The following is a 22971-nucleotide window of genomic DNA, read 5'->3' as shown; positions in this document are numbered from 1 at the left end:
CACTGGAAAGCAAACTATTGAACAATAAATATGGAATAATTTGCTATTGGTAGCTACTATAGATAGTAGAGTAAACATAGATCCGCGGACACCGCTGACTAAAATGTTTCAAGCGTGTAAGTAGTAATTTTCAAGAGTGTGACGGTTGAATATGACGTCATGCGCTACATTGATGTTGTTCAAATCGTGACGTCATGCTCGTTTGGATACAGATTTTGACAGTTCGTTTGGATACAACGGATTCATCAACACGGATCTATGTTTACTCTACTATCTATAGTAGCTACGTGGGCATGCAGGTTTCTCATCTTCACCGGGAGCACAGGCATACTCGCCGAAGTACTGAAGGGGCTCGACATGGTAGCGCTGCAGAAGGTGTGTAGGGTAGAACAGCGCAGGTGTGTAGGGTGGCGTGGTAACAGATCTAGGAGTACGTGCGCAGGACGAAACATTTCCAGCCCCTAACCTCCAATAGATTTAGGAGGCGGTTGGCCGGTTGTAAAACAACAACGCCGCTGGAGCAGACCAACTACCAAGCGAGCTTCTAAAATACGGTGGACAAGCACTAGTGATAGCACTACACTGGGTCATTACCAAAATTTGTGAGGAGGAAGTATTACCGGAGCAATGGATGGAAGGTACCGTGTGTCCCATCTACAAAAAGGACGACAAGTTGAATTGCGGGAACTATCGCGCGAATACACTACTAGGCGCTGCCTTCAAGATACTCTCTCAAATTCTATGCCACCGTCTATCACCGATTGCAAGAGAGTTCGTGGGGCAATATCAGGTTGGATTCATGGATGAAGGCGTTACAACAGACCAGATGTTCACCACCTGTGTTGCAGAAATGTCGCGAATACAACGTGCCCACACATCATTTGTTCATCGATTTCAAATCGGCGTATGATACAATCGATCGAGAACAGCTATGACAGATTATGCACGAATACGGATTCCCGGATAAACTGATACGATTGATCAAGGCGACTATGGATCGAGTGATGTGCGTAGTTCAAGTATCAGGGACACTCTCGAGTCCCTTCGAATCTCGAAAAGGGTAACGGCATTCATGCTTGATGTTTAACATCGCCTTAAAGGGTGTAATTAGGAGAGCGGGGATAAGCACGAGTAGACTGGAGAGAACTCCTACGTACAGCAGAGGACACTCAGGCCTTAGTCTGACCGGTAAGGTAAGTATGAATGCTACGATGGCCGTGAAAAAGACGTCTGCGCAATTATAGGGCGACCTAGCATTTTTCAAGTGTCGGTTACGTGACCAACCACTCAGCATGTTCCGCCAATGGTTCGACGCATTACCCGTGTAACGTTGGCTTACGCGTCTTAATCTCTTTATTCAGTGCCAGTAAAGCCACCCTTTAACCTCACATTCCATTCTACTCTTATCAGTACGAGCTCTTTGCATTCTTCTCTTAGCTCTGGATGCGCGGAGATCTCCAATTTCTGGACACCACCAGTATATCCGATTACGTCCATTCCTGATTAGAGATCATCTTGGCATTGTGACGTCACATGCACAGCTTAGGATTCCGACTAGATCGTCGCTAGACAGATCTTCGGTTACCATCTGTCGTATCCGGACGGACACTGTGGCAGTCCGGGTCAATCAATTCCACCGGCCGAAACTCTTCACAATCGAGGAAGGATGCAAACGATGTAACCTACTCGTGCGAAATATTTTAAAAGACTGACTTAACGTTGTTCTTTTCCCGCCACAATTTGAGGAACAAATTTCCAGTATAAAACGCCTTCAGAAGAAAAAATTTTCGGCTCCGCCGCTATTTTCAGTGACGACTTAATTTGAATGTACATGACATCATTGTTTAAGAAATGTGAGTGTCGAATAAAAAAACGTATCATTTATCGTCGAAAATCCCTCCCACAGTAAATTTTTGGTTACGTCACTGTACCCAAAAACTCGGTTTCGTTCATTTAATTCATATTTTATTTTCAAAAAAAATTCATTAGACCGCAGTTCTTTTAACAATTCTTAAAGGGGGTCGCCACCTCAAAAAGGTTGGGAATACCTGGTCTATTGTCTCTCATCTCTCACCGCTCATCATCATCTCTCATCTTTCCTCTCTCATTTTTCATATTTAAACTCTCATCTATCGTCTCTCATCATCATAATCATTTCTTATCTCTCTCCTCTCATTTCTCATTTGTCATCTCTCACCTCTCCTATCTCATCATCTTTATCATTCTTTTTCATTTCATCATTATCATCTCTCATCTATGATATCGCATATCTCATCTCTCACCTTTTATCATATCTCATCATCATTATCTCCAACCTCTCACCTTTCACCTCTCAACTTTCTCATACTGTTACCTCTCATTTCTCACTTATCATCTCTTGTCTACCATATCTTTAATCTTTCATATCACATTTTGCAACTCTCATCCTTCATCTCTCATCGTCATCATCATCATCATCATCATCAACACCCCTCATCTCTCGTCTCTAATATCTTATCTCACATTATCATCAGCCTTCATCATTCCTCATTATTGTCATAACCTCCCAGCTCTAATCATCATCTCTTATCTTTCCTCTCATTTCTCATCTCTAATCTCTCACCTCTCATCTCTCAACTTTCATCCCTCAATATCTCATCTCACATTTTTCAACTCCCATTTGTCACTTCTGATCTCTCGTCTCTCATTTATCTTCTATCAACTATTATCTCTCATCTCTCACCTCTCATCTTTCATCTCACATCTCTCATTTTGCAACTCTCATCTATTATCTTTTACCTCTTATCTCTCATCGCATCTATGATTTCTTATCTTTCACCTTATATCTCTCATCTCTCATGTCTCGTCCCTCATCTCTTATCTCTAATCTTTAATCTCTCACATCTTATCTCTCATCTTTCGTCTCCCATCTCTAATTTGACATTATCATCCATCTCCAATATCATCATCATCATCTCGCACCACTAATCATCATCTTTCATCTTTTTCTCTCATCTCTCACCTCTCACCTCTCATCTTTCATTTCTCATGTCTCATCTCCCATCTTTCAACTCTCATCTTATCTCTCATCATCTTAATCACCATCATCATCACCTTCGCTCATCTCTTACCATCTCTCAACTCTCTACTTTGATCTTATCATCATCATCTCTCATTTCACATCATCTATCATCTATTGTCTCTCACCACTTATCACTCATCTCTTATCTTTCATCTTATATCTCTCATCTCTCATGGCTCATCCCTAATCTGTCATCTCAAATCTCTAACATCTCAACTCTCATCTGTTATCTTTCGTCTCTCATTTCTCATCAATTCCTGTCTTATTTCTCATATCTCATCTCTCATCATCATCATATCTCATATCTAATCCTCTCTCATTTCTTTTCTCTTGTGTCTCAGAACTCTCACACAGCTATCATCTCTCAATTCTTACTTCTCATCTTTCATCTCTCATCTCTTCGCCATTAGTTCACCTTCATGGGGGAATTTGCCTTCTCGTTGCAGCTTTCCCTCTCGGGGGAATGCACTTTTTCGTTGCGGTTTACCCTCTCGGGAAAATTCACCTTTAGCTTACTCTCTCGGGGGAATTCGCTTTTTCGTCACGGTTTATCCTCTCGGGGGAACCTGCCTCGCAACCGCAACAACCACTATTTCGGCAATTTTCTTCCAGCGGCAAACAAAACTAAAACGCCAAACTTCCCAAAACAATGAACCAAGCCGTGTGAGATTTGTTCCGCGCTGAGTGAAGAGAAATGTAGATGCTTTGTTGATGCCCATCTGCACATTACGGGAAAAACTGTGTCTTTTCATTATTACCTAATTGGGAGCTTACCTACCGGCTGTGCCATTGTCGTATCCGGGTCAATCAATCCCACCGGCCGAAACTCTTCACAATCGAGGAAGTTTACAAACGATGCAACCTACTCGTGCGAAATATTTTAAAAGACTTACTGAACGTTGCTCTTTTCCCGCTTGCTTTGTTTTGGTGTCGCTCGGCATGGCTTCCATTGATATATGCCCTACTTCATGTTCATATTATATTTCTTTGTGCGCCTCTCATTGCCTATACCATCCATGAGCAATCGCTCCACAAATGCTGGCTTATCGAAGCGCGAGGTAAACCATCCCCGATGATTATCAATGTCCTTCGGCTGCTACGAGCCCTCCGTTCTCCACCCTGTGTTGAATCGCCAGGTGGTCGCTGTGCTTATACTCATCGTCAATCCTCCAATATGAGCTAGGGTTCAGACTCGGGCTCCCGAAGGTAGCATCGATAATGAACTGTGCACCATTCTGTAAGTATCGAGTCAGGCAATCATGAGAGTCTTAGAGACTCCTCGACTCAACTACCTCAGGGTCGGCAGGCTTACCTACGATTATCGCGGGACAAGGAACTTTCGCACTAGAAGTAACTACACTAGCACTGACTTTAAAATGTCTATATTTCGGTTTCTGGACACTATGCACACTTTATTGCCTCTCCACCTTTCCTCTATTGCTCTCACTTTCTGACAATCTATCTAACCTTTTCTGCCTTAGGGTGCCCTCTTCTTTGCAGCAGCCTCCTTTCCTCCTCCTTTCTCCTCACTGTCGGCCACCGGTGTCTGTTTCTACGAGATACCCCTTCTGGCCACGTCTCTGGCCTTGGGAAGGCTTTGGGGTACAGCTGCCGCTGAATATGGACCCGCCTGCACCTTCTAGGCTGCCGATATAGGATGGATCGTCCTTCGGCCAACAACGCTGCCGCAATCTACCCGGTTGAAGTACTGGGACGTGGCAGGGGTTTTGAAAAATGGTTGGCTAACTTCACACCGAAACTACGGTGTCCTAATGAAATAGATGGACAAATATCGATGTAAGAAACAGGTCGACATCGAGTGATTGAACTTCGTCATCTGATATCCTTTTTCCGCACGTTTTCGCCTCTTTACAACTCTCTTATCGTTTCACCTTGACTCCCTCACTTCGATTCGGATTTAAAACCTTCCGTCTAGCTTGAACAACGTCTACCGCGTAAGTGAAAGGCTTTGGTTCTTTCACAAGGCTTCAAGGTCCATGACCTCGGTCCTCGGCCGTTGCCTTTTCGACGTGCATCCTTCGTAATGGCCCCATTACGCCACCCCTCATGGCCGCCCATAATTGCATTTTTCTCGACCTCTAGTGGTGGGTTGGTGAAGCTCGGTGGACCGGAAATCGACCGGTTGTACAGATCGCCGCTAGCTTGGCCTTATCCGTTGGGGCAGCAGGGGACTATAGTCCTGGGGCCTGACGAACCCCCCCGCTTGCAAGTCAGCCGCGTAGTCGCCGGCTAAGAATAGGACTACTAACCCCAATAATTCAAGGTGTCAAGCTACCCGTGCCGAGGAATGAATGATCGAGGGGAAAAAAGATGCTCGATCTTTAACGGAACCAAGAAAATAAAGGACGGTCCGCCATAGAGGTGGCTGAGCAGCAGCTTGGCAAAATCATCGACTTTGCGTCCACTAAGTCGAATATAAGCAAGGACCTGGAAACGGCCTTGCTACGACTTAGGGTGTCGATCGATGATGTACTCACGTTGCTGACTGCTGCAGCGGCGGAACCTGCAAAGGAGAAAGTGCCAAAGTTTACTCAAACGGAGGCCTTCTCCTTCGCAGGTAGTCCGAGGAAAGTGGATGCGACTGCTCGCGACAAACGGCACAAGCACTCGCAGAAGCGGGCGAGGCAGCCGTCAGGTGAGGAGCTGTCTGGCGGCGCCCGCAAAACCAGGCGCATAATTGCCCCGAAGGTCGGCAACAATGCCGGAAAGTCGGACCCCGGAGAGCTGTGAAGGGTGGGCCTGAAAAGGCTGGCCCATCCCGGAATGATGGGAACAAGGGGTTGCGACCGTTGTTGGTGGGCCCTCAGCAGCCACAGAGTAGGGCGAACCAAGGGGAGGACCCTCCTTGGACGAAGGTAGAGCTGAAGAAGAAGAAGAAGAAGAATCCGGCGGTAGAAGTACAGGACGCCAAGCCAAGGCGTAGGAGGGTACGTGCCAAGCGCGAGAAAGGCGACGCGCTCGTCATCAAGACGGAACAGTCCAAGTACTCTGACATCTTGAAGACGATGCGAAGCGACGCCAAGCTTGAGGGTCTTGGAGCCGACGTACGCAGTATTAGGCGTACTCGTACGGGCGAGATGATCCTGGAGCTGAAGCGCCAGAAGGAACACAAGGTCGCCGCCTACAAGAGGCTGGCAGAAGAGGTCCTTGGTGATGGTGTAGAGGTGAGGGCTCTCATGCAAGAGGCGACTCTGAAGGTGAAAAACCTAGACGAGGTCACCCAAGTTGAAGAGCTCGTTACGGCACAGCGGCAACAGTGCGAGGTGCAGGTGGTCGCCGCAGCCGTTAGGCTACAGAAGTGGCCAGCAAGGACACAGATAGCTTTGGTTCAGCTACCTGTGGCGGACGTTATAAAGTCCGTTAAAGTAGGGAGAATAAAGGGTGGGCTGGTGCGAATGTCACCTGACATTCCACGGGCCACCAGAGGTTTGCTTTGGGTGTCTGGAACCAGGAAACAAGTCGTGGACTGCAAAGGCTCTGACAGGCACAAACTGTGCACACGATGCGGCGCTGAACGTCATAAGGCCCAAAGCTGCACGAGTCCACCCATCTGTACGATCTGTACCGGGAAATCCGTGAACAACAGGCATCCAACGGGTGATCCAAGATGCCCGGCCTTCAAGAAGGCCGCAGTGAACAAATCACAGTGCAGGTAAATCAGCTGAACCTTAACCACTGTGACGCAGCCCAGCAACTGCTTTGTCAGTTTCTGAGCAGTTTCTGAGTGGGAGACGGATATCCCCATCATAGCGGACCCATACCGAGAATCCGCCGGCAACGGCAACTGGGTCGCGGATGGGTCCAGAAAAATAGCGGCGTAATGGACGACGGGTAAATACCCCGTGCAGGAGTTGGTGTATACTACCTATGAAGGCTTCGTGGTCGCCAAAGTAAACGGGGTATTCTTCTGTAGCTGTTATGCGCCTCCGCGGTGGCCGATCGAGCAGTTCTCGCAAATGCTGGACCGCATAACAACCGTGCCAACAGGGCGAAAGCCGGTGGTAATAGCGGATGACTTTAATGCCTGGGCCGTGGAATGGGGAAGCCGTTTCACGAACCAACGGGGTCAGATCCTGCTAGAGACACTGGCCATCTTAGATGTCGACTTGGCTAATGTTGGTAGAGTACCTATAGTCGAAGCGGAGCGGAGTCAATTATTGACGTTACTTGTGGTAGTCCTGGCATGACAAGTAGCTCGAACTAAATAGTAGATGATAGCTTCACTCACTGCGTGGGGTGATGCCAAGACAAGAGGTGTAATGGCTTCTACAGATCAATCTCCAGAAATATTTGAGGGGATCAACGAGGGCTTTTACCGCGTCATGATCCTAGTCCTTGGCCTCCTTTCGTATTTAGGACAGCCTGGGAGACTGGGGTTGGCGATGAGGAGAGGTTCACCGATGTGGAACTTGCGGGGATAGCAAAGACCCTCAGCGTAGGTAAGGCCCCAGGTCCGGATGAAGTTGCTATTGCTAAGGCTCCCGAGGTGTTCAGGAATGCCTGGACGAAGGAGTTTTCCCAGAATGTTGGAAGAGGCAGAGCCTGGTTTGGTCATGCGTTGGCCAACCCCACACTACCTGAACCTCTCCATTTAGGTGTCTGTCGAGCAGATTATCCCCCCGTTGCCTTAGAGGGAAAACTAAAAAGACTCTCGAGGAAATTTTACCGGACGAGGCCTAGCATGAGTTGATGAGGCTCCTCTTGAGGACTAATAGAGTCAAAGCAGCCACCACCATTCAGCAGAGCACACCATCGGCAATGTGTAACGGAGTGCTCAAGAAGCAAAACGCAGTACGTGAAATCATGCTGCAGCAAGGAACCCGGTAGAACGCGGAACGTTGCAAACGGCAACGGAAACAGCTTTTGAGCGCAAGAATCGGATCTTGAAGGATCTATTTTTGCAAAACCGTCTGCCGTCTTGATCCGTGCACCTTCGTGTATTTGGGTCAGTGGCGTGTACGGGAAACCGTGTAAAGTCCGATGCCAAAGGTCGGAAGCTGACTTTCGTTGGGTACTTCGAGGAACGTAAAGCCTATCGGCACTTGAACATGGAAGAAGACAGCATAACGAACAGCAGAGTTGTCGAACAAGCAAATCAGTTTCAGCGCATCAAGTTGTGGGCGCTGGCGCTGATGAAAGCAGATAGTGGTACATACAGTATTCATTACACTATATGTTATTTCCCGCGTGGCTCCAAAGTTGTTGGTCATATGCGTATCTACTTTTCACCGTTCTGATTTCAATATCCAAGAACTATTTCCACTATTCCGCCGACCAATAATGCAGCTCCATTTATTCCACATCATTACATTTTCCAGACGCAGCAACACCAAGGGCGTAAAAATGCGAACCATGTATTGCAGACTACATCTCAAATTGGACTATCACACTTTTTTTGGTACGCCTAAAAAGTGTGATAAAAGTGCACATTTGCCTCGGATCGTCTCGACGTCTTCGGTGCACTTATTCCTCCATTTACAAGGAATAAGTGCACCGAAGACCTCAACTCGATCCGACGTGACCCTGCGTTGCAATCACACTTTGAAGGTATGTGCACACTATTGTGTCAGTCCAATTTGGGGTGCAGTCAGCAATACCTATACCTACGAAGAGCGGACGGACGACAGACAGAGCACGGCATTATTGTTGTTCGGAGTGTCATAGCAGAGCTCCGTTTCATATGTACATATAGTATTCAGCAAACAAGAAAACCTCAAGAGGGCCATAAAAAAGCTGCATGTCGGCACCGACGCCTTTCGGTAGTCGCACCGTCGCACCAGTAGTCCCGCCGGCTGTGTGTCGGCGATTTTAACATATTACATTACTGTCCTGATGTTGTTGCTAGTACACGGGCAAGGTCGATGGAAGGAAGAGGTGTCACTTTAAATGGATTTTGCCATTTTGGATTACGTTTGTTGCTTCTATCCCTGCATGCATCATATGTATTAACTGCAAAGCAACCGGGCGAAAATGGGCGAAACGCGATGAGAACTGACTTGTTTGGGTAAATCAGTACATCATTTTCATTCGGAATTCACAACCTGCTTCTCAAAGTCGAAATAATTGAAAATTCAAAAAATGCTTGATCGACAGGGCCTCTCATAAGAATTGAAACATTAGAAACTTTTATTTATGGTACGAATTTATTTACAAAACACATAACAGCATCTTCTTGCCTTTTCAACGATCTCTCTCAACCATAGAGACATTCATCTCATTCGGCTCAAATGAGGCCCGATGGTTGCTCACTTTCCCCATTTATCCAAGATGCCTTACCGCTGCCGTTGGGACCTCGGCGATCTGGTTCGCCCAGAAGGTGCCGTAGTTCTTCACCAGAGTTGCACTGTAAAATAGAAGTAGAACAAACAAAACTTATCTGAATAATCGTTAAAATTAGTCTTGTGCCGACTTTTCGAATCCTCTAAGCAGAATACCCTCTTCGAATGAGTGTAATCAGTTTCGTTCCTTTTAATTCCGCCCCAATTGCTTATCCTTTGACAGATACGCGTATTTCGACTACCACTTGTAATCTTCCTCAGTGTCAGTTATACACTGGATAACTGACACTGAGGAAGATTACAAGTGGTAGTCGAAATACGCGTATCTGTCAAAGGATAAGCAATTGGGGCGGAATTAAAAGGAACGAAACTGATTACACTCATTCGAAGTTAAAAATACTGTTGAATAGAAGATATCAGACAATCAGCACCATTCTTAGCTGATAGAGCGTGCTTGTGGAATTATGGTCCAAATAGTTAGAAAAAAAATCAAGAAATGCCGAAAGAGCCATAGACTATGCTCATTCTGTCCCGCATACTAGTTCAACAGACTGATATATCTTAAGATTTCCTTCATCGAAGAATACCAGGCTGGTGTTCGAGAATTGTAATCGCTCACGTAGTGCCCAAGTGAACAATAGAGCAGTAAATGAGGTTAAGCGTTCAAGAATTTAAAAAAAAAACTTTAGAGGTACCTCCAGTGACTGTTCCATTGCTTATTTTTTCAAGGATTCTTTCAGGACTTTCTCCCGAGATTATTTTAGGTATTTCTGCAGGTATTCCTTCGAAGATTTCATCAGAGATTTCTCCATATATTCAAGAATTCCACTTGATTTGATAATTATTAAAAATCCAATAATTTCATTGAATGAAGTTTCTTCTAGAAGTTTTTACCATAGATTGTTTGAAAATAAATCCAGGAATTCCTTGAACATCTTCTAAAAAAAAATCGTTTAGAAGTCCATCCAAGAATTCCTTCAATAATTTGTCCAGACATTACCAGGAATTCCAGGAATTTGGTAAGAAAGCTCATCTATCAGATTTGCTAAGGAATTCTCCATTAGATTGCATCAGAAATTCCTACTGAGGTTTTTTTTTTCAGGAAATTCTCCAGGAACTGCTACAGGGATTCCTCTCGGAGTTCCTCCACGAAATCTTCTAAGGATTCCTTCAGGATTTCTCCATGAATTCATTCTGCAATTTTTTTGGTATTTCCTTCTGGGATTTCTCCAGAAGATCTTCCTGAGACTCCTTTAAAGATTTATTTAACATTGGGGTCATTTTTTACCCAAATCGTACACTACATCAGCGAGCTGTTCCCAACGTGATGCAAAAGGAAGGTTAAGAGATTCCTCCAGAGATGCCTCTAGGGATACCTACAGGGATTTCGCCGAGAATTCCTGCAGGATTTCCTCTAGGGATTCCCGCAAATATTCCTCCAGGAGTTTCTTCCAGGTACTTCCCAATTAATTGCTTTGAGGACAGACTTGTTAGAATCCTAAAATGGCCGCCACAATGGCCGACTCACGATTTCGAAAGCACAAATCTCTTCGTAAACAAAACCAGCGCATCTGAGTTTCTTATTTTAAGCTTATTACAAGTGAGCAAGAACAGAATAATATAATGGAGCTTGCTTCTTGAGATTTGTGCGTTTGAAGTTCTAATGCACTGTTGAAGCGGGATTTCAAGACGTTTGTCCTTAAGGATTCCTTCAGGAATGCCTCTTGGAATTTCCACAGTGATTCACCAAAGGAATTCCTCAAGGAATTCCTTCAGAAATACCTACAACAGTAATACTCCAGAAATTTCCGAAGAAATACTCCAGAGATTTCTTCAAAAATTCTTCCAGGAATTTCTCCAGGGAGTCCTCAAGGAATTTATCTAGGAATTTCTCCTCCAGAAATTCCTCCGGGAGTTGCTCCATACATTCCTTCAGGAATTTCTCCAGACATTCATCCGGGCATTTCTTTAGGAATTCTTACAGAGATTCCTGCAGGAATTGCTTGAAAGATTCCTCCTGAAATTCCTCCAGAGATTCCTCCAGGGATTTCTCAAGGAATTTCTTCTGAAATTTCTCCTGGGATTGCTCCCACTATTCCTCAAGGGATTCTTCTGGGAATTCATTCAGGGATTTCTCCAGGAACTCCGCCAGCAATTCCTCCAGGATTTCTCCATGAATTCTTCCAAGAATTCCTTCAGGGATTCCTCCCAGAATTCGCGGTTTCGAGGTTTCTTCTAGGTATTCCTGCAGGAATTCCTCCAGTAATTACTGCAGTAAAATCTCCTGGAATCTCTCCAGTGATTTTTCCGGGAATTCCTCCAGAGATTGCTCCGGGAATTCTTTCAGGGATAACTTCTCGGGATCTTTGCACTAGTAAAGAAAAATCCCTATACTTCCAGAAAATGGCCACCACTACAAGCACTTCGCTGATTAGGCGACCTTTTTCAACATATTGTACAAAATACAACAGGGTGATTGATAAAGGCTCAAATAAGAATCGAATATTATCCAAAACTGAATAAGCACTTTTCTCTAGAATGACGAGAAAGCGAACAAAACCAGAACTAAATAAACAATCGGACATTCTTATTTTCTTTAATTGTGGATCATTTTAAGAAAAAGTACTTTTTTAATTCTGGGACATTTGCCATTCTCAATTGAACCTTAAACAATAAAAGCATTGCGTATTATGTTCAATTTCATCGTGTTGCGTTTAGAGCTTACCGAAAAGGTGGCTACGCCCTTGACCTCAGGTTGTAATTTTGTGACACTAGAAGTACTTATCTAAATGTATTGAACGTTTCACCTGAGACAAGGGTGGAAATTTTGATCATGATGATTCTTGCTTGAGAATTTTCCAGGATTCCCAAATTCTAACCGATTATTCCTAGAGTTTTTTCACGAGGATCCTTCCAGAGGTTTTCCCGATATTGCTCCCACAATCCGTCGTGTAACTTTCACGGAGTTCTTCCTGCATCTTTCCCAAAGACATTTTCGTAGGACTTACACCAGGATGTATTCTGATATCTCCATAAGAGTTTCTCCCAGGATATATCGCAGAATTTCCATCGAGATTCCGCTTGAATATTTTCCACGATTTTTTCCGGTGTTCATCTTGGGACTTTTCGAGCAGATCTTCCAGGGATTTCTCCTAGAGTGGTCACTACAGTTATTCGTTTACTAGAGCACCTCCAAGGATTTTTAAAGAGATCTTCATGAATCTGCAGGAGTTCCTCTTGGGATTCCTTGCGAATATTCTCCTGTAATTTCTTCAAGTAGTTTCCGTGAGCATTCAGAGTTTCCTCTTGGGTTTGTTTAGGAGTTTCACCTGGGATATTTCCTAAAGGCTCTCGCGGAATTTCTTTTGCAAAGGTTACACTTAAGTTTTCTCTTGGAGTTTCTCCCGAGAATTTTCTCAGAAAACATTCTTTCCGGTGATGGCCCTAGGATGTCAGGGTTTTTTTTCTGCATTTACTATGGACTTTCTCCTAAGTTTTTTTTTTCCGGAGTGCCTTCAGAGGTTTCTGCTGGAAGTCATAGAGTTCTTCCATTATTGTTTCCAGGGTTTTTTGTGTAATTAGATGTTTACTGGATTTCTTGCAATGATCCACATGAGATTTTTTCATGGATTTTCTCGGGATTGTTTACAGAGCGCTTTCCGGAATCCCTCCCAGAAATTGTCCCAAGAATCGTGAACCAAGTTTTCGGATTCCAACTATTAAAATTGCTTCCGGAGTTCTAGCAGGCATTTTTCAATAAGGTTAGAAATTCCCGAAAAATAGCGAAAGGAATGCAGGTGAAAAATTATTCGAGAAATCTCGTTAGGAGCTTTGGAAGAAATCCTGAGAAAAGGCATATCGGAAAATAGTTCTGGGAGTATTTCCGGGAAGAAATATTAAGAAGATGCAAAGAGGAACTCTGAAAACCTCTAAAAGGAATCCCGGGGAAATTATACGAGTGAAGTCCCGTGAGGAAATCCAAGAGAAATATCAAACCCTCTGGAAGAGGGTAAAAATCTCTCGAAAATCCCTAGAGAAATTGTCAGAAAGCCATCCCAAAAACCCACTAAAGGAAATTCCTCAACGAACTTTGACTAAATTTTGAAAGGATTTTCCGGAAGAATCTGATGAGAAACTCTGGAAATATATCAGGAAAACCTCTGCAAGAGATCCCTGGAGAAACTTTGGTAGAAATCCCGGGAACAACTCTTGGAAATCCAGAAAATAAAAACAAAGAATAAATTTCAGAAGGGACTATTTATGTCAGCAAATGCGTACATCCCTTTGAAGAACTAGAGAAAGCCATAAAAAAACTGTTAAATTCAAGTGCCAGTAGAAAGAATTCTGTGAGAAACAACGTAAGAATTTAAACAAGGAACTGTGGTAGAAATCCAAGGATGAATCCTGGAAGGAATCTAAGGAAGAACATTTTTGATAGCCAGCAGCAAAGATTACAAACAAAACATGGAAGTTCAATTTTAAAACTGTGTAAAGAATACAACCGTCACATTGTCTGTGGAATTACTGATTGGTCTACTGAATGTTTTCTGCTTCTGATTTTTTTGTGTGTTTGGATTTCATTTTATTCAGAAATTAATTTTAGGTTGAAACGTCAAAACAACTTCTTGCAAATGATCCAGAAGAACTCTGCGGGTCTCCAGTGTATCATATAATTTATGATTTTCCTAATCATTTTCCAACGCTTCCAAATTCTAACAGTTTGATCAGCCATTTCTTTCTGGCGCTGTCCATAAACTACGTAGACTCATTTTTGGCCATCTTAGATTGACATCTAAGAGTCGATGAAGAGATAAAGTTGTGAAAGACGGACTCCCCAAGTAACCACGGTGCTGAAGCCTTATTGCATGCAGATATACGGTGTACTTAGAGCAATCATTACTTTACATGCAAACTTAAAGTTGATTTAAAGTGGAAATGGGCAATTATGCGACTGCTTCAAGATTATACCAGTATAATCCTAATTTGATTCTATAATTGCCCACTTCCACTTTGAATCAACCTTAAGTTTGCATGTAAAGTAATGATTGCACTAAATACACCGTATATCTGCATGCAATAAGGCTTCAGCACTGTGGTTACTTGGGCCGGTTAGGGTGGTGCTTCGAATCCAGTTTTACTTACTGTTCCGCAGAATCGTAACTTGTTCTGTGGCTTAGTTGGACTACCGCCGGACTACCGATACGGAGTGGTGGGTTCGAATCCCACCAAAACAAGTGGTATTTTTTTCACAAATTTATTTCTCAATTTGCCAATTAAACGTACTTTGCCTAAAAATACTTCAAATTTTAACGTCAGTTTCAGACATACTGGTCGACTGGTATAGCCAGAAAAGGGCAACAAAATCATTGTCAATCCCTTAACAATTTCTTCAGAAATTCGTACGACAATTCCCTTAGAAATGCTCCGGCTGTAGGGATATCTCTGGAAATTCCCATTGACAAATCTTTTAGAAATGTTCTAAGTAACTTCTCCTTTTTTCAGGAATTCTTCATGCAATTCCTAGAAAAATTTCTTCAAGAGATCGTCCGGAATATCCATTAAGAATTCATCTGATAATTCGTTTAGTAACGTCTTCGACAATAAAATTTTTAGCAAAGAATCTGGGAATTCTTGAGAAATTATCAGAGGCATTTCTTAAAAAAAAATTGCCGTACAAATTCTTAAATCAATTTCCAGTAAAATGCCTAGAAGAAATGCCGGAGGAATATCTTCAGAAATACCCGGAGTAATTGCTTAGCAAAAAAAGACAGGAAAAAATCTGAAGATATCGCCAGGAGAGTACCGTAAAGAAATTGTAGAAGAAGTTCTTCAATAAATTGCCTGAAAAATTGCTGAAGAAAATTCTAAAGTATAATTATTTAAAGCATTTTCAAAAAACATAAAGGGTGATACGGTCAAAATTTGGTCAAACAATTTTTTTAATAACTTTAGACTGTGTACACCAAAACAGCTGATTTTTGGACCAGTAATGCTACATTATATGTAGCTTATACCATAAAATTTTCATCAAAATCGATTGAGTATTGGTTGATATATAGATAAAACCATCGACCTACCTTTTTAAAATTTTGTACAAAGGCGCTCCATAGTAAATTTTCGGAAATTTAAGGTCAGTAAAGCACAATTTTGATTATAGAACTATCAATACTGCTCCGATTTTTATTAAAATTTTACAGTATAATACTATTATGTAAATATGTTCTTAGTAAAATTTTGAGCCATTTTGTATGAATACTTTCAAAGTTGTAGCAGTTTGAATATGAAAAAAAACTGACCGGGTGCCACTTAAGCAAATATAACTTTGTAACGGCTGGATCAAATTGAATGAAATTTTTACATTACATTTTGATATGCATACTTCACATAAAGAAAAATTTTCATTGAAATCGGTTAAGTATCTCTGGCTCTATAAATAAAACAGTAAAAATGTGTGAATCCTCCTTGCACAAAATTTTAAAATTGCAGATCTTAGGGTTCAACAATATCTCCGCAAATACTAGACCGATTTTGATGAAAATTTTATGGTACAAGCTACATATAATGTACCATTACTGATCCAAAAATCAGCTGTTGTACACCAAACTAAAGTTATGAAAAAAATTGTGTGACCAAAATTTGGCTTGACTTGACGAAATTTGACAAAATTTGACCACCTAAACAAATATAACTTTGTAATGGCTGGATCAAATTGAATGAAATTTTTACACAACATTTTGATATGTATACTTTACATACAAAAAAAATTTCATTGAAATTGGTTCAGTATTTCTGGTTCTATAAATAAAAGAGTAAAAATGTGTTCTTATTTTTTAATCCACTTTGTACAAAATTTTAAAAATGCAGTTTTCAGGATTCACAATATCTCCGCAAATACTAAACCGATTTTGATGAAAATTTTATGGTATAAGCTACATATAAAGTACCATTACTGGTTCAAAATTCAGCTATTTTGGTGTACGCAGTTTCAAGTTATGAAACTAATTGTGTGACCAAATTTTGACCGTATCACCCTTTACAGGGGAAATTACCTATTCTCGGCCGTTTTGTTCTCTTCGTCTTAGGGGGTTTTTTGAATCCTATTAAACTCAGAGTTGGTCTCAAATCCTTCCCAACTAAGCTGAACTATATGGCCAAGTTTCAGGCAATTTGACTGACAAAAATCCCCCACGACGAAGAGAACAAACCTGCCGTTAATACCCATTGTAACCCTAGTTTCCGGGAAATTTTTAAATGAAATTTCTGGCACAATTCCTAAAGAAACTTCCAGAGGAAACCGTTATACCTGCCTTGCTTTTTCGCCAATACAGTGGCCCAAAGTTTGGCTCAAACAGCATCAAATAAGGCAACAAGTCATAATAACCACCACACTGTTTTCACCAATTCATTGCAGAAACGGAGAATTGACTATCTCACCATACATACACTACCCGTCATAAGTGCGAACTCACTTGAAAAAGTATTGCAAAACTCAGTTGAATATTGCTTCACCCCCGAAAAAGTTTAACATCACCTGAAAACAGCTAAATTGGTGCTGCTTTATCTCGAAATCCTGATAATATGCAACGGTACAGTCTTCAGCAAAGTTTTTCGGAAGGTCGTTGGCATCACAATGGCAAGCAGTTTAATTCACATTTGCCTATGACAAGCAGTTTATGAAGTGAATCAGACCTCAATCACTTGAATATTAAATGAATCAAACCTGAGTCACTTGAATATCAAGTGAATCAGGCCCAAATCACTCGAATATCAAGTGAATCAGCCCTGAGTCACTTGAACATGAAGTGAACTAGAACTGAATTACTTGAATATCAAGTGAATCAGACCTGAATCTCTTGAATATGAAGTGAGTCAGTCCTGAATCACTTGGTTATGAAGTGAATCAGACCTGAATTATTTGAATATAAAGTGAATCAGACCTGAATCACTTGAAGATCAAATGAATCAGACCTGAATCACTTGAATATGAAGTGAATAAGTCCTGAATCACTGCGATCAAAAAGGCTCAGACCTGAATCATTAGAACATGAAATAAATCAGACTAAATCACTTGAATATGAAGTGAATGAAACCTGAATTACTTGAATATAAAGTGAATCAGACCTGAATAACTTGGATTAAAATGACTCAGACCTAAATCAATTGAATATGAAGTGAATGAGTCTTGAATCACTTGAACATGAAAAGAATCAGACCTGAATCACTTGATTATGTAGTGAGTCAGACCTGAATCACTTGAATATCATGAATATTAAGTGAATCAGAATTGAATCACTTGAATATAAAGTGAATCAGACCTGAATCACTTGAATATGAAGTGTATGAGCCTTGAATCACTTGGACATGAAGTGAATCAGACCTAAATCACTTGATTATGAAGTGAGTTAGACCTGAATCATTTGAATATCTTGAATATCAAGTGAATCAGATTTGAATCGCTTGAACGTAAAGTGAATCAGACCTGAATCAATTGAATATGAAGTGAATCAGACCTTAACCACTTGAATTTAAAAGACTCAGACCTAAATCAATTGATTATGAAGTGACTGAGCCCTGAATCACTGGAACATGAAGTGAATGAGACCTGAATCAATTGAGCATGAAATGAATCAGATCTGAACCTCTTAAATATCTAGTGAGTCAGACCTGAATCACTCGGATTAAAATGACATACACCTGAATCACATGAATATTAAGTGAATCAGACCTAAACCTATTGAATATGAAGTGGATGAACTGCTTGTCATTATGATGTCCATGGCCTTCCGAACCACTTTGCCCAAGACTTGAACTTTCTATCTTATCAGGATCACGAGATAGAACTAGTTAAAAATGCTCTAAATTGACACACAAATGTCTAAAGCAACCTCCGAATGAATTAGAATAAAGTATTTAGATGAGGAACTGCTGATTTTTTTCTGAGTTTATTTTCAAATCAAATCAAAAATAAAACCGTAGGAATTGCCAAAGAAGCTTCTGAAGGAATTCCAAAGGGAATAGTCCTGAGGCATCGCTTGGAAGAATTCCGAAAAATGATAAATTCGACTACTTTTAACATTTCTCTTGTCATTATCAATACCTGCAAGACATCAGAGATCCATTACAAGTATTGAAGTGACCAGGCATATTGTGCAGTGTCATAGTGAGAGAAATGAATCATAAAACGAAGACATCTCGTCAACCGTTTAGAAAAGAGTGTGTAATCATGTGAAGAAAAAACGTTAGGAGTGACGTCGCTAAGAAAGTTAATGTCACTTTGTTTGACCTCCTCTTGCAGAATCGTGGGTTGTCCTTATGTCCTGGCTCGAAATCGTAGACTTAAGCGCCATATCTCGCTCTTTGTAACGATATAAAAGTAATAATCCTTTCTGCCTACATACTAAGCAAACCATCTTTCTAAACTATCTTGCAGGTAAAATAAAATAAACTAAAAAGTACAGAAAATTCACTTTCCCATGGCATAAGCCATTTGGTTTAGTTTTTGCCGGACAAATGGTTAAATATGCGGAAACGAGAAAAAAGAAGCCACCTGCGCGCACAGCATGCTGCAATCCCATAGAAATTTCGAGGGTACCTTGTGGAACGAAAGAGATATGAACCAGAACCATTTTCTATCGGCTAGCTCAGAGGTTCCCAAACTTTTTGCTATCGCGGCGCCTTTTGAAATTTTCAAAAATTTCGCGGCGCACCTATATCTTTTTACAGAGAATATTCATTATTTTCGAACAATTTTCAATTCAAACATTAAAATGCTAAATTGCGATGAGCTTTCAGTATCATGTTTCCTCAAAATCCAATTAAAACTAAATTTCTTAGGTCAAAACGTGTTTTCAATAAAAAATCTTTAAAATTTCATAAATATTTGTTAGATTTCAAATGTCTCATTTATTGAACAAGGTAAACCAATATGTCAAAAATTTCTGCAGATAAAGTGAGCTGCTGATGCCTTATAATTAAAAAAATAATAGTAAAACTGTTGTAATACTTAAATCACAGACAAACAGACGTATCACTTGGAACAAATTGCAATAAAAATCATCATCACGAAAAGATAATCGCCCAATGCTATCCAGGCTGTGTTGGCAGTAGTGAACAAACATCAAACAGGAGCAAAAACGATGCGAGCGCCGTGACCGAGCGATTTGTGAACTACAAAATATTTGAACTAACCGTTAAAAAGGGTAACAATGAGAAGTGAGTAGAGTGAGACGTCTGTTTGTCTGTGCTTAAATGATTCCGGGTACCTACATTTAAACGATTTTACAGAATTTTATAAAAACCTTAGATTTTTGTTGGAATTACAAAATTTTCAAAAACGGTTTGTTAAGAATGTAGTATGGTGAATTTCAGCAAACTTAAGTACAAAAATATAATGTTCAGGACTAGGCTGATGATGGCTCATTCATTTCCGTGCGTTTGATCATTACGCCTTGAGAAAACCTTGAAGGTCCATCTTTCACATAAGTTTTGGATGACTATTTCGTCCAACAATTGAAAAAAAGTGCCTTTGGTGCAAAAGCTTTATGAAAAAAATGTATGAATGTCGATCAAAAGTTACTTACCTTTTTCATAATTTTCCATTAAACACAAGGTATTAGGAGTACATAGCTCCAATAAAATCCTTTTTGAGATGTGATCTCCTTGCACATAACCGAAAATTTGCAGAAGTATTCTGTGATAGTGACGTTAGTAAAAAATGTCGTCCCGAAAAGCAGAATATAACATAAAGACCGGGAGACTGACGAAAATTATTCTGGAAAGAACTGTAATAGGATTTTTGAAATATTTACTTTCAGTTACAAGCTGTTGGTAGAATCGAAAACTGAACTGGAGTATAGGAAATCCAATCATCTATTTTCGAATCTTAACCCAAAATTTCTTAAAACTCCGAGAATTTAAAGATTCGATAAAAATCAAAATGTTTTAAGAGGATACCAGAATCCCAAGAATATTCGAATGTTGGTATAATTTTTAGGAAAATGCCGTGCAGCAACACTTCGAAGATCCATCAAATAAAAAAATACGTTCCGATATTGAATTATATTGTTTTGGCTCAAAACCCTGCGGCGCACCAGCGAAATGCTCACGGCGCACCAGGGCGCCGCGGCGCACAGTTTGGGAAGCACTGGCTAGCTGGCCATGGCTGAAAATATAATGATAAACCTACCGAAATCAAATTTTCCCCTATCTCTCCTAGTCTCATTCATCACAACTATTGATCGTCATGAAACATTTCTCGTGGTACCCCTGAGCCAGCTATTATTTCGCAATCGTAGAGCTATAAGTAAGCTTTTTGACTCAAGTACCCAGACGACCGTCACCCTCATTAGAGGTCCAGACCAGACCAGGTCTAGAGAGGCTACGTACCTCTTGTACGCACGCATGCTCGTTCAACCTCTGCGCAAAGGCTGTTGCACTTGAAGACGTATGAATGTATGCTGCATGCTGCACCCTGTGGGGACCGGTTTCTCCACCATCTCAACAACCGGGCTGCCGCCCTGCGAGGGAGATAAACATTCTAGAAGTCACAACGGCGCGCGCGACGGCGACAACTTGCACAATCTACAATCTCACCGCGCGCAGATCGTGTTTGTTGGTGATAAAAGGGTGCACAACATTATTGAGGGAGGGCGAGGTAAAATGCGCCACGAAATTTTACTGAACTCCAATAGGGCCCATGCTGCAAACAAAAGTTTGTTCAACAGACACATTCGGTTGCCCTGTCCGTAATGTGATGCATACATTACGGCGTTTCGGGTAATGTTATCAACTGTTATTAGAAAGCGTTGTAAGCATTTGTAATGTTCCATCCAGGCGGATTTCGAAAGCCAACAATTGTTTGATCGTTGTGTGTTTCACCACATCGACACATTTTACACCGATTCCTCTGGCTGACACCGTTAAACCGAACTTCATCAGAAATCGAACGACTCACAAAATTACACGTTTCGCCTCGCGTACTGCCCTGACCCCGCCGCGCCACGTGAAAGTGAAAGGCCCTTTCCGTCCTGAAGAAATCTAGGCCACCCGCGGCGTACAGCCCTCAACTTACCTGAAGAAAACCTGTCCCTGGCGGTCCTTGGGCGCCGTCCAGATGAAAGTGGCCCGCTCCTTGTCCTTGTTGTCGGCGTGCGTAATGGCCGAACACTCCGGGATGGTCTTGGTGTTCGGTGACTCCACCCACTGGCCGATCCATTCGTTGGTCTGGGCATCCCGAGCCTGCAGGAAGAACCCACGGAACACATCCTGACCGGCAACGTCCACCTGGATCTGACTCCCAGGGGAAAAGGTGTTCCCACTGGCCACCACCCGGAACGGACTGGTACTCAAGTCCTGACTCCGGGCGGCGCCGTGATTCGGCTGGTTGAACCGAGTCTTCACGCAGGTATCCGCCGGGGCACCATCCGGAAATCCACTGACAACGGACGCCACACCAACCACGGTCAACACCGACAGGAATCCCTTCATTATTCCTTCTCTTTGAGAACACTGCACCAAGAGAGAACTGAACTACACGATTCGGACACACGTTCGCTAAACGGCCAAAAACGGTACACCAGGTGGGCTTTATATTGACACGCGGGAGCCGGCCACATCCACGAAGTAGTCGGCGAAATCATAGCTGGCGGCGGCGGTAGTGGTGGGGACTCGCCGCCGTCAGGGCCCACTTGGATTGACAGCCTTTAGTAGACGAACGGGTGTTCTACCTAGTCGAAATTAATTATGTCTCATAGTGCATGAAACGCACTACGAAGTGGCAAAACATGAATGAAAGGCGCCGCATTGCTGCTGCCGGTCCAGTTCGCGGTCGCAAACAGGTTTCTTTCTATTCAATAACGATCCAGCTGTGCGTTCAGAGGTGAAGTACACTCTTGAACAAATAAACACGATTCGGGACGGTACCACGGTGGATGGAAACTTGCGGTTGTTCGAGGTCCTCATCGAGGGGGCTGGCGTCACCAATTGTATTGGGGCTCGTCGCTGACTTTTTTTTCGGTGAATCTTCACCATCTGGGTGGAAGGCGAGATGCTGTCTGGCTCAGATTGGCTCGTTTCATTAGCATTGCGACCTTCAGCGTTTTTTCGACTCGCTGATCCGCACATGGTGATGGTAAAAAGGTTAGATTTTACGAGAAGGAGGCAAGGGTGGGATTTTTTTTTGTCTATGCATAAAGGGTTCATTTATGCAAATATCATGGGCAGGGTGCCAAAATGATATGCCAGATTGAAGTAACAAGAAACTGCCGAGAAGATGGAATAATTTGTTTCAATGTGTTTGGATAAGTACAGGGATCAAGATAAGCTTCGAATCAGTTTACCAATGAAGGTACATATTTGCAAGATGGCTTCTAATGCCAATTTATCTATCACACATTGAAGAAAGTTAACCGTTTCTGAATCTGTATTAATACCTATTTAACCCTTATGTGGACGGTAGGGTACCCGGGTACCTTAATTTTCGATTTCAAATCTCAATATTGAAATGGTTATTGAGACTAGGAATTTGAAACTGCTAGATCTAAGGACTCGTGAATACAGGGTGTTAGGTTCCTGAGTGCAAACTTTTTAAAGGGTGATAGAGGACAAAAAAAG

At 42.0% G+C, this 22971-nt stretch overlaps 1 protein-coding gene across 1 annotated transcript; it reads right to left on the bottom strand.

Moving 5' to 3' along the window:
- Positions 1–9206: 9206 nt before the first annotated feature.
- On the bottom strand, positions 9207–22013 carry LOC109402471 (putative defense protein 3). The gene is made up of 2 exons (XM_019675158.3): positions 21431–22013; positions 9207–9425 (listed from the first exon to the last, which is right to left on the bottom strand). Exons 1-2 carry the CDS (start codon positions 21844–21846, stop codon positions 9341–9343), a joined length of 501 nt encoding a protein of 166 aa, XP_019530703.2. The 5' UTR covers positions 21847–22013; the 3' UTR covers positions 9207–9340.
- Positions 22014–22971: the final 958 nt, after the last annotated feature.

The sequence above is a fragment of the Aedes albopictus genome, chromosome 1 (assembly GCF_035046485.1).
Source record: "Aedes albopictus strain Foshan chromosome 1, AalbF5, whole genome shotgun sequence".
Classification (NCBI taxonomy): Eukaryota; Metazoa; Arthropoda; class Insecta; order Diptera; family Culicidae; genus Aedes; species Aedes albopictus.
Note: the sequence above shows the minus strand (reverse complement) of the source record. Positions and strands in the feature narration are given on the sequence as shown.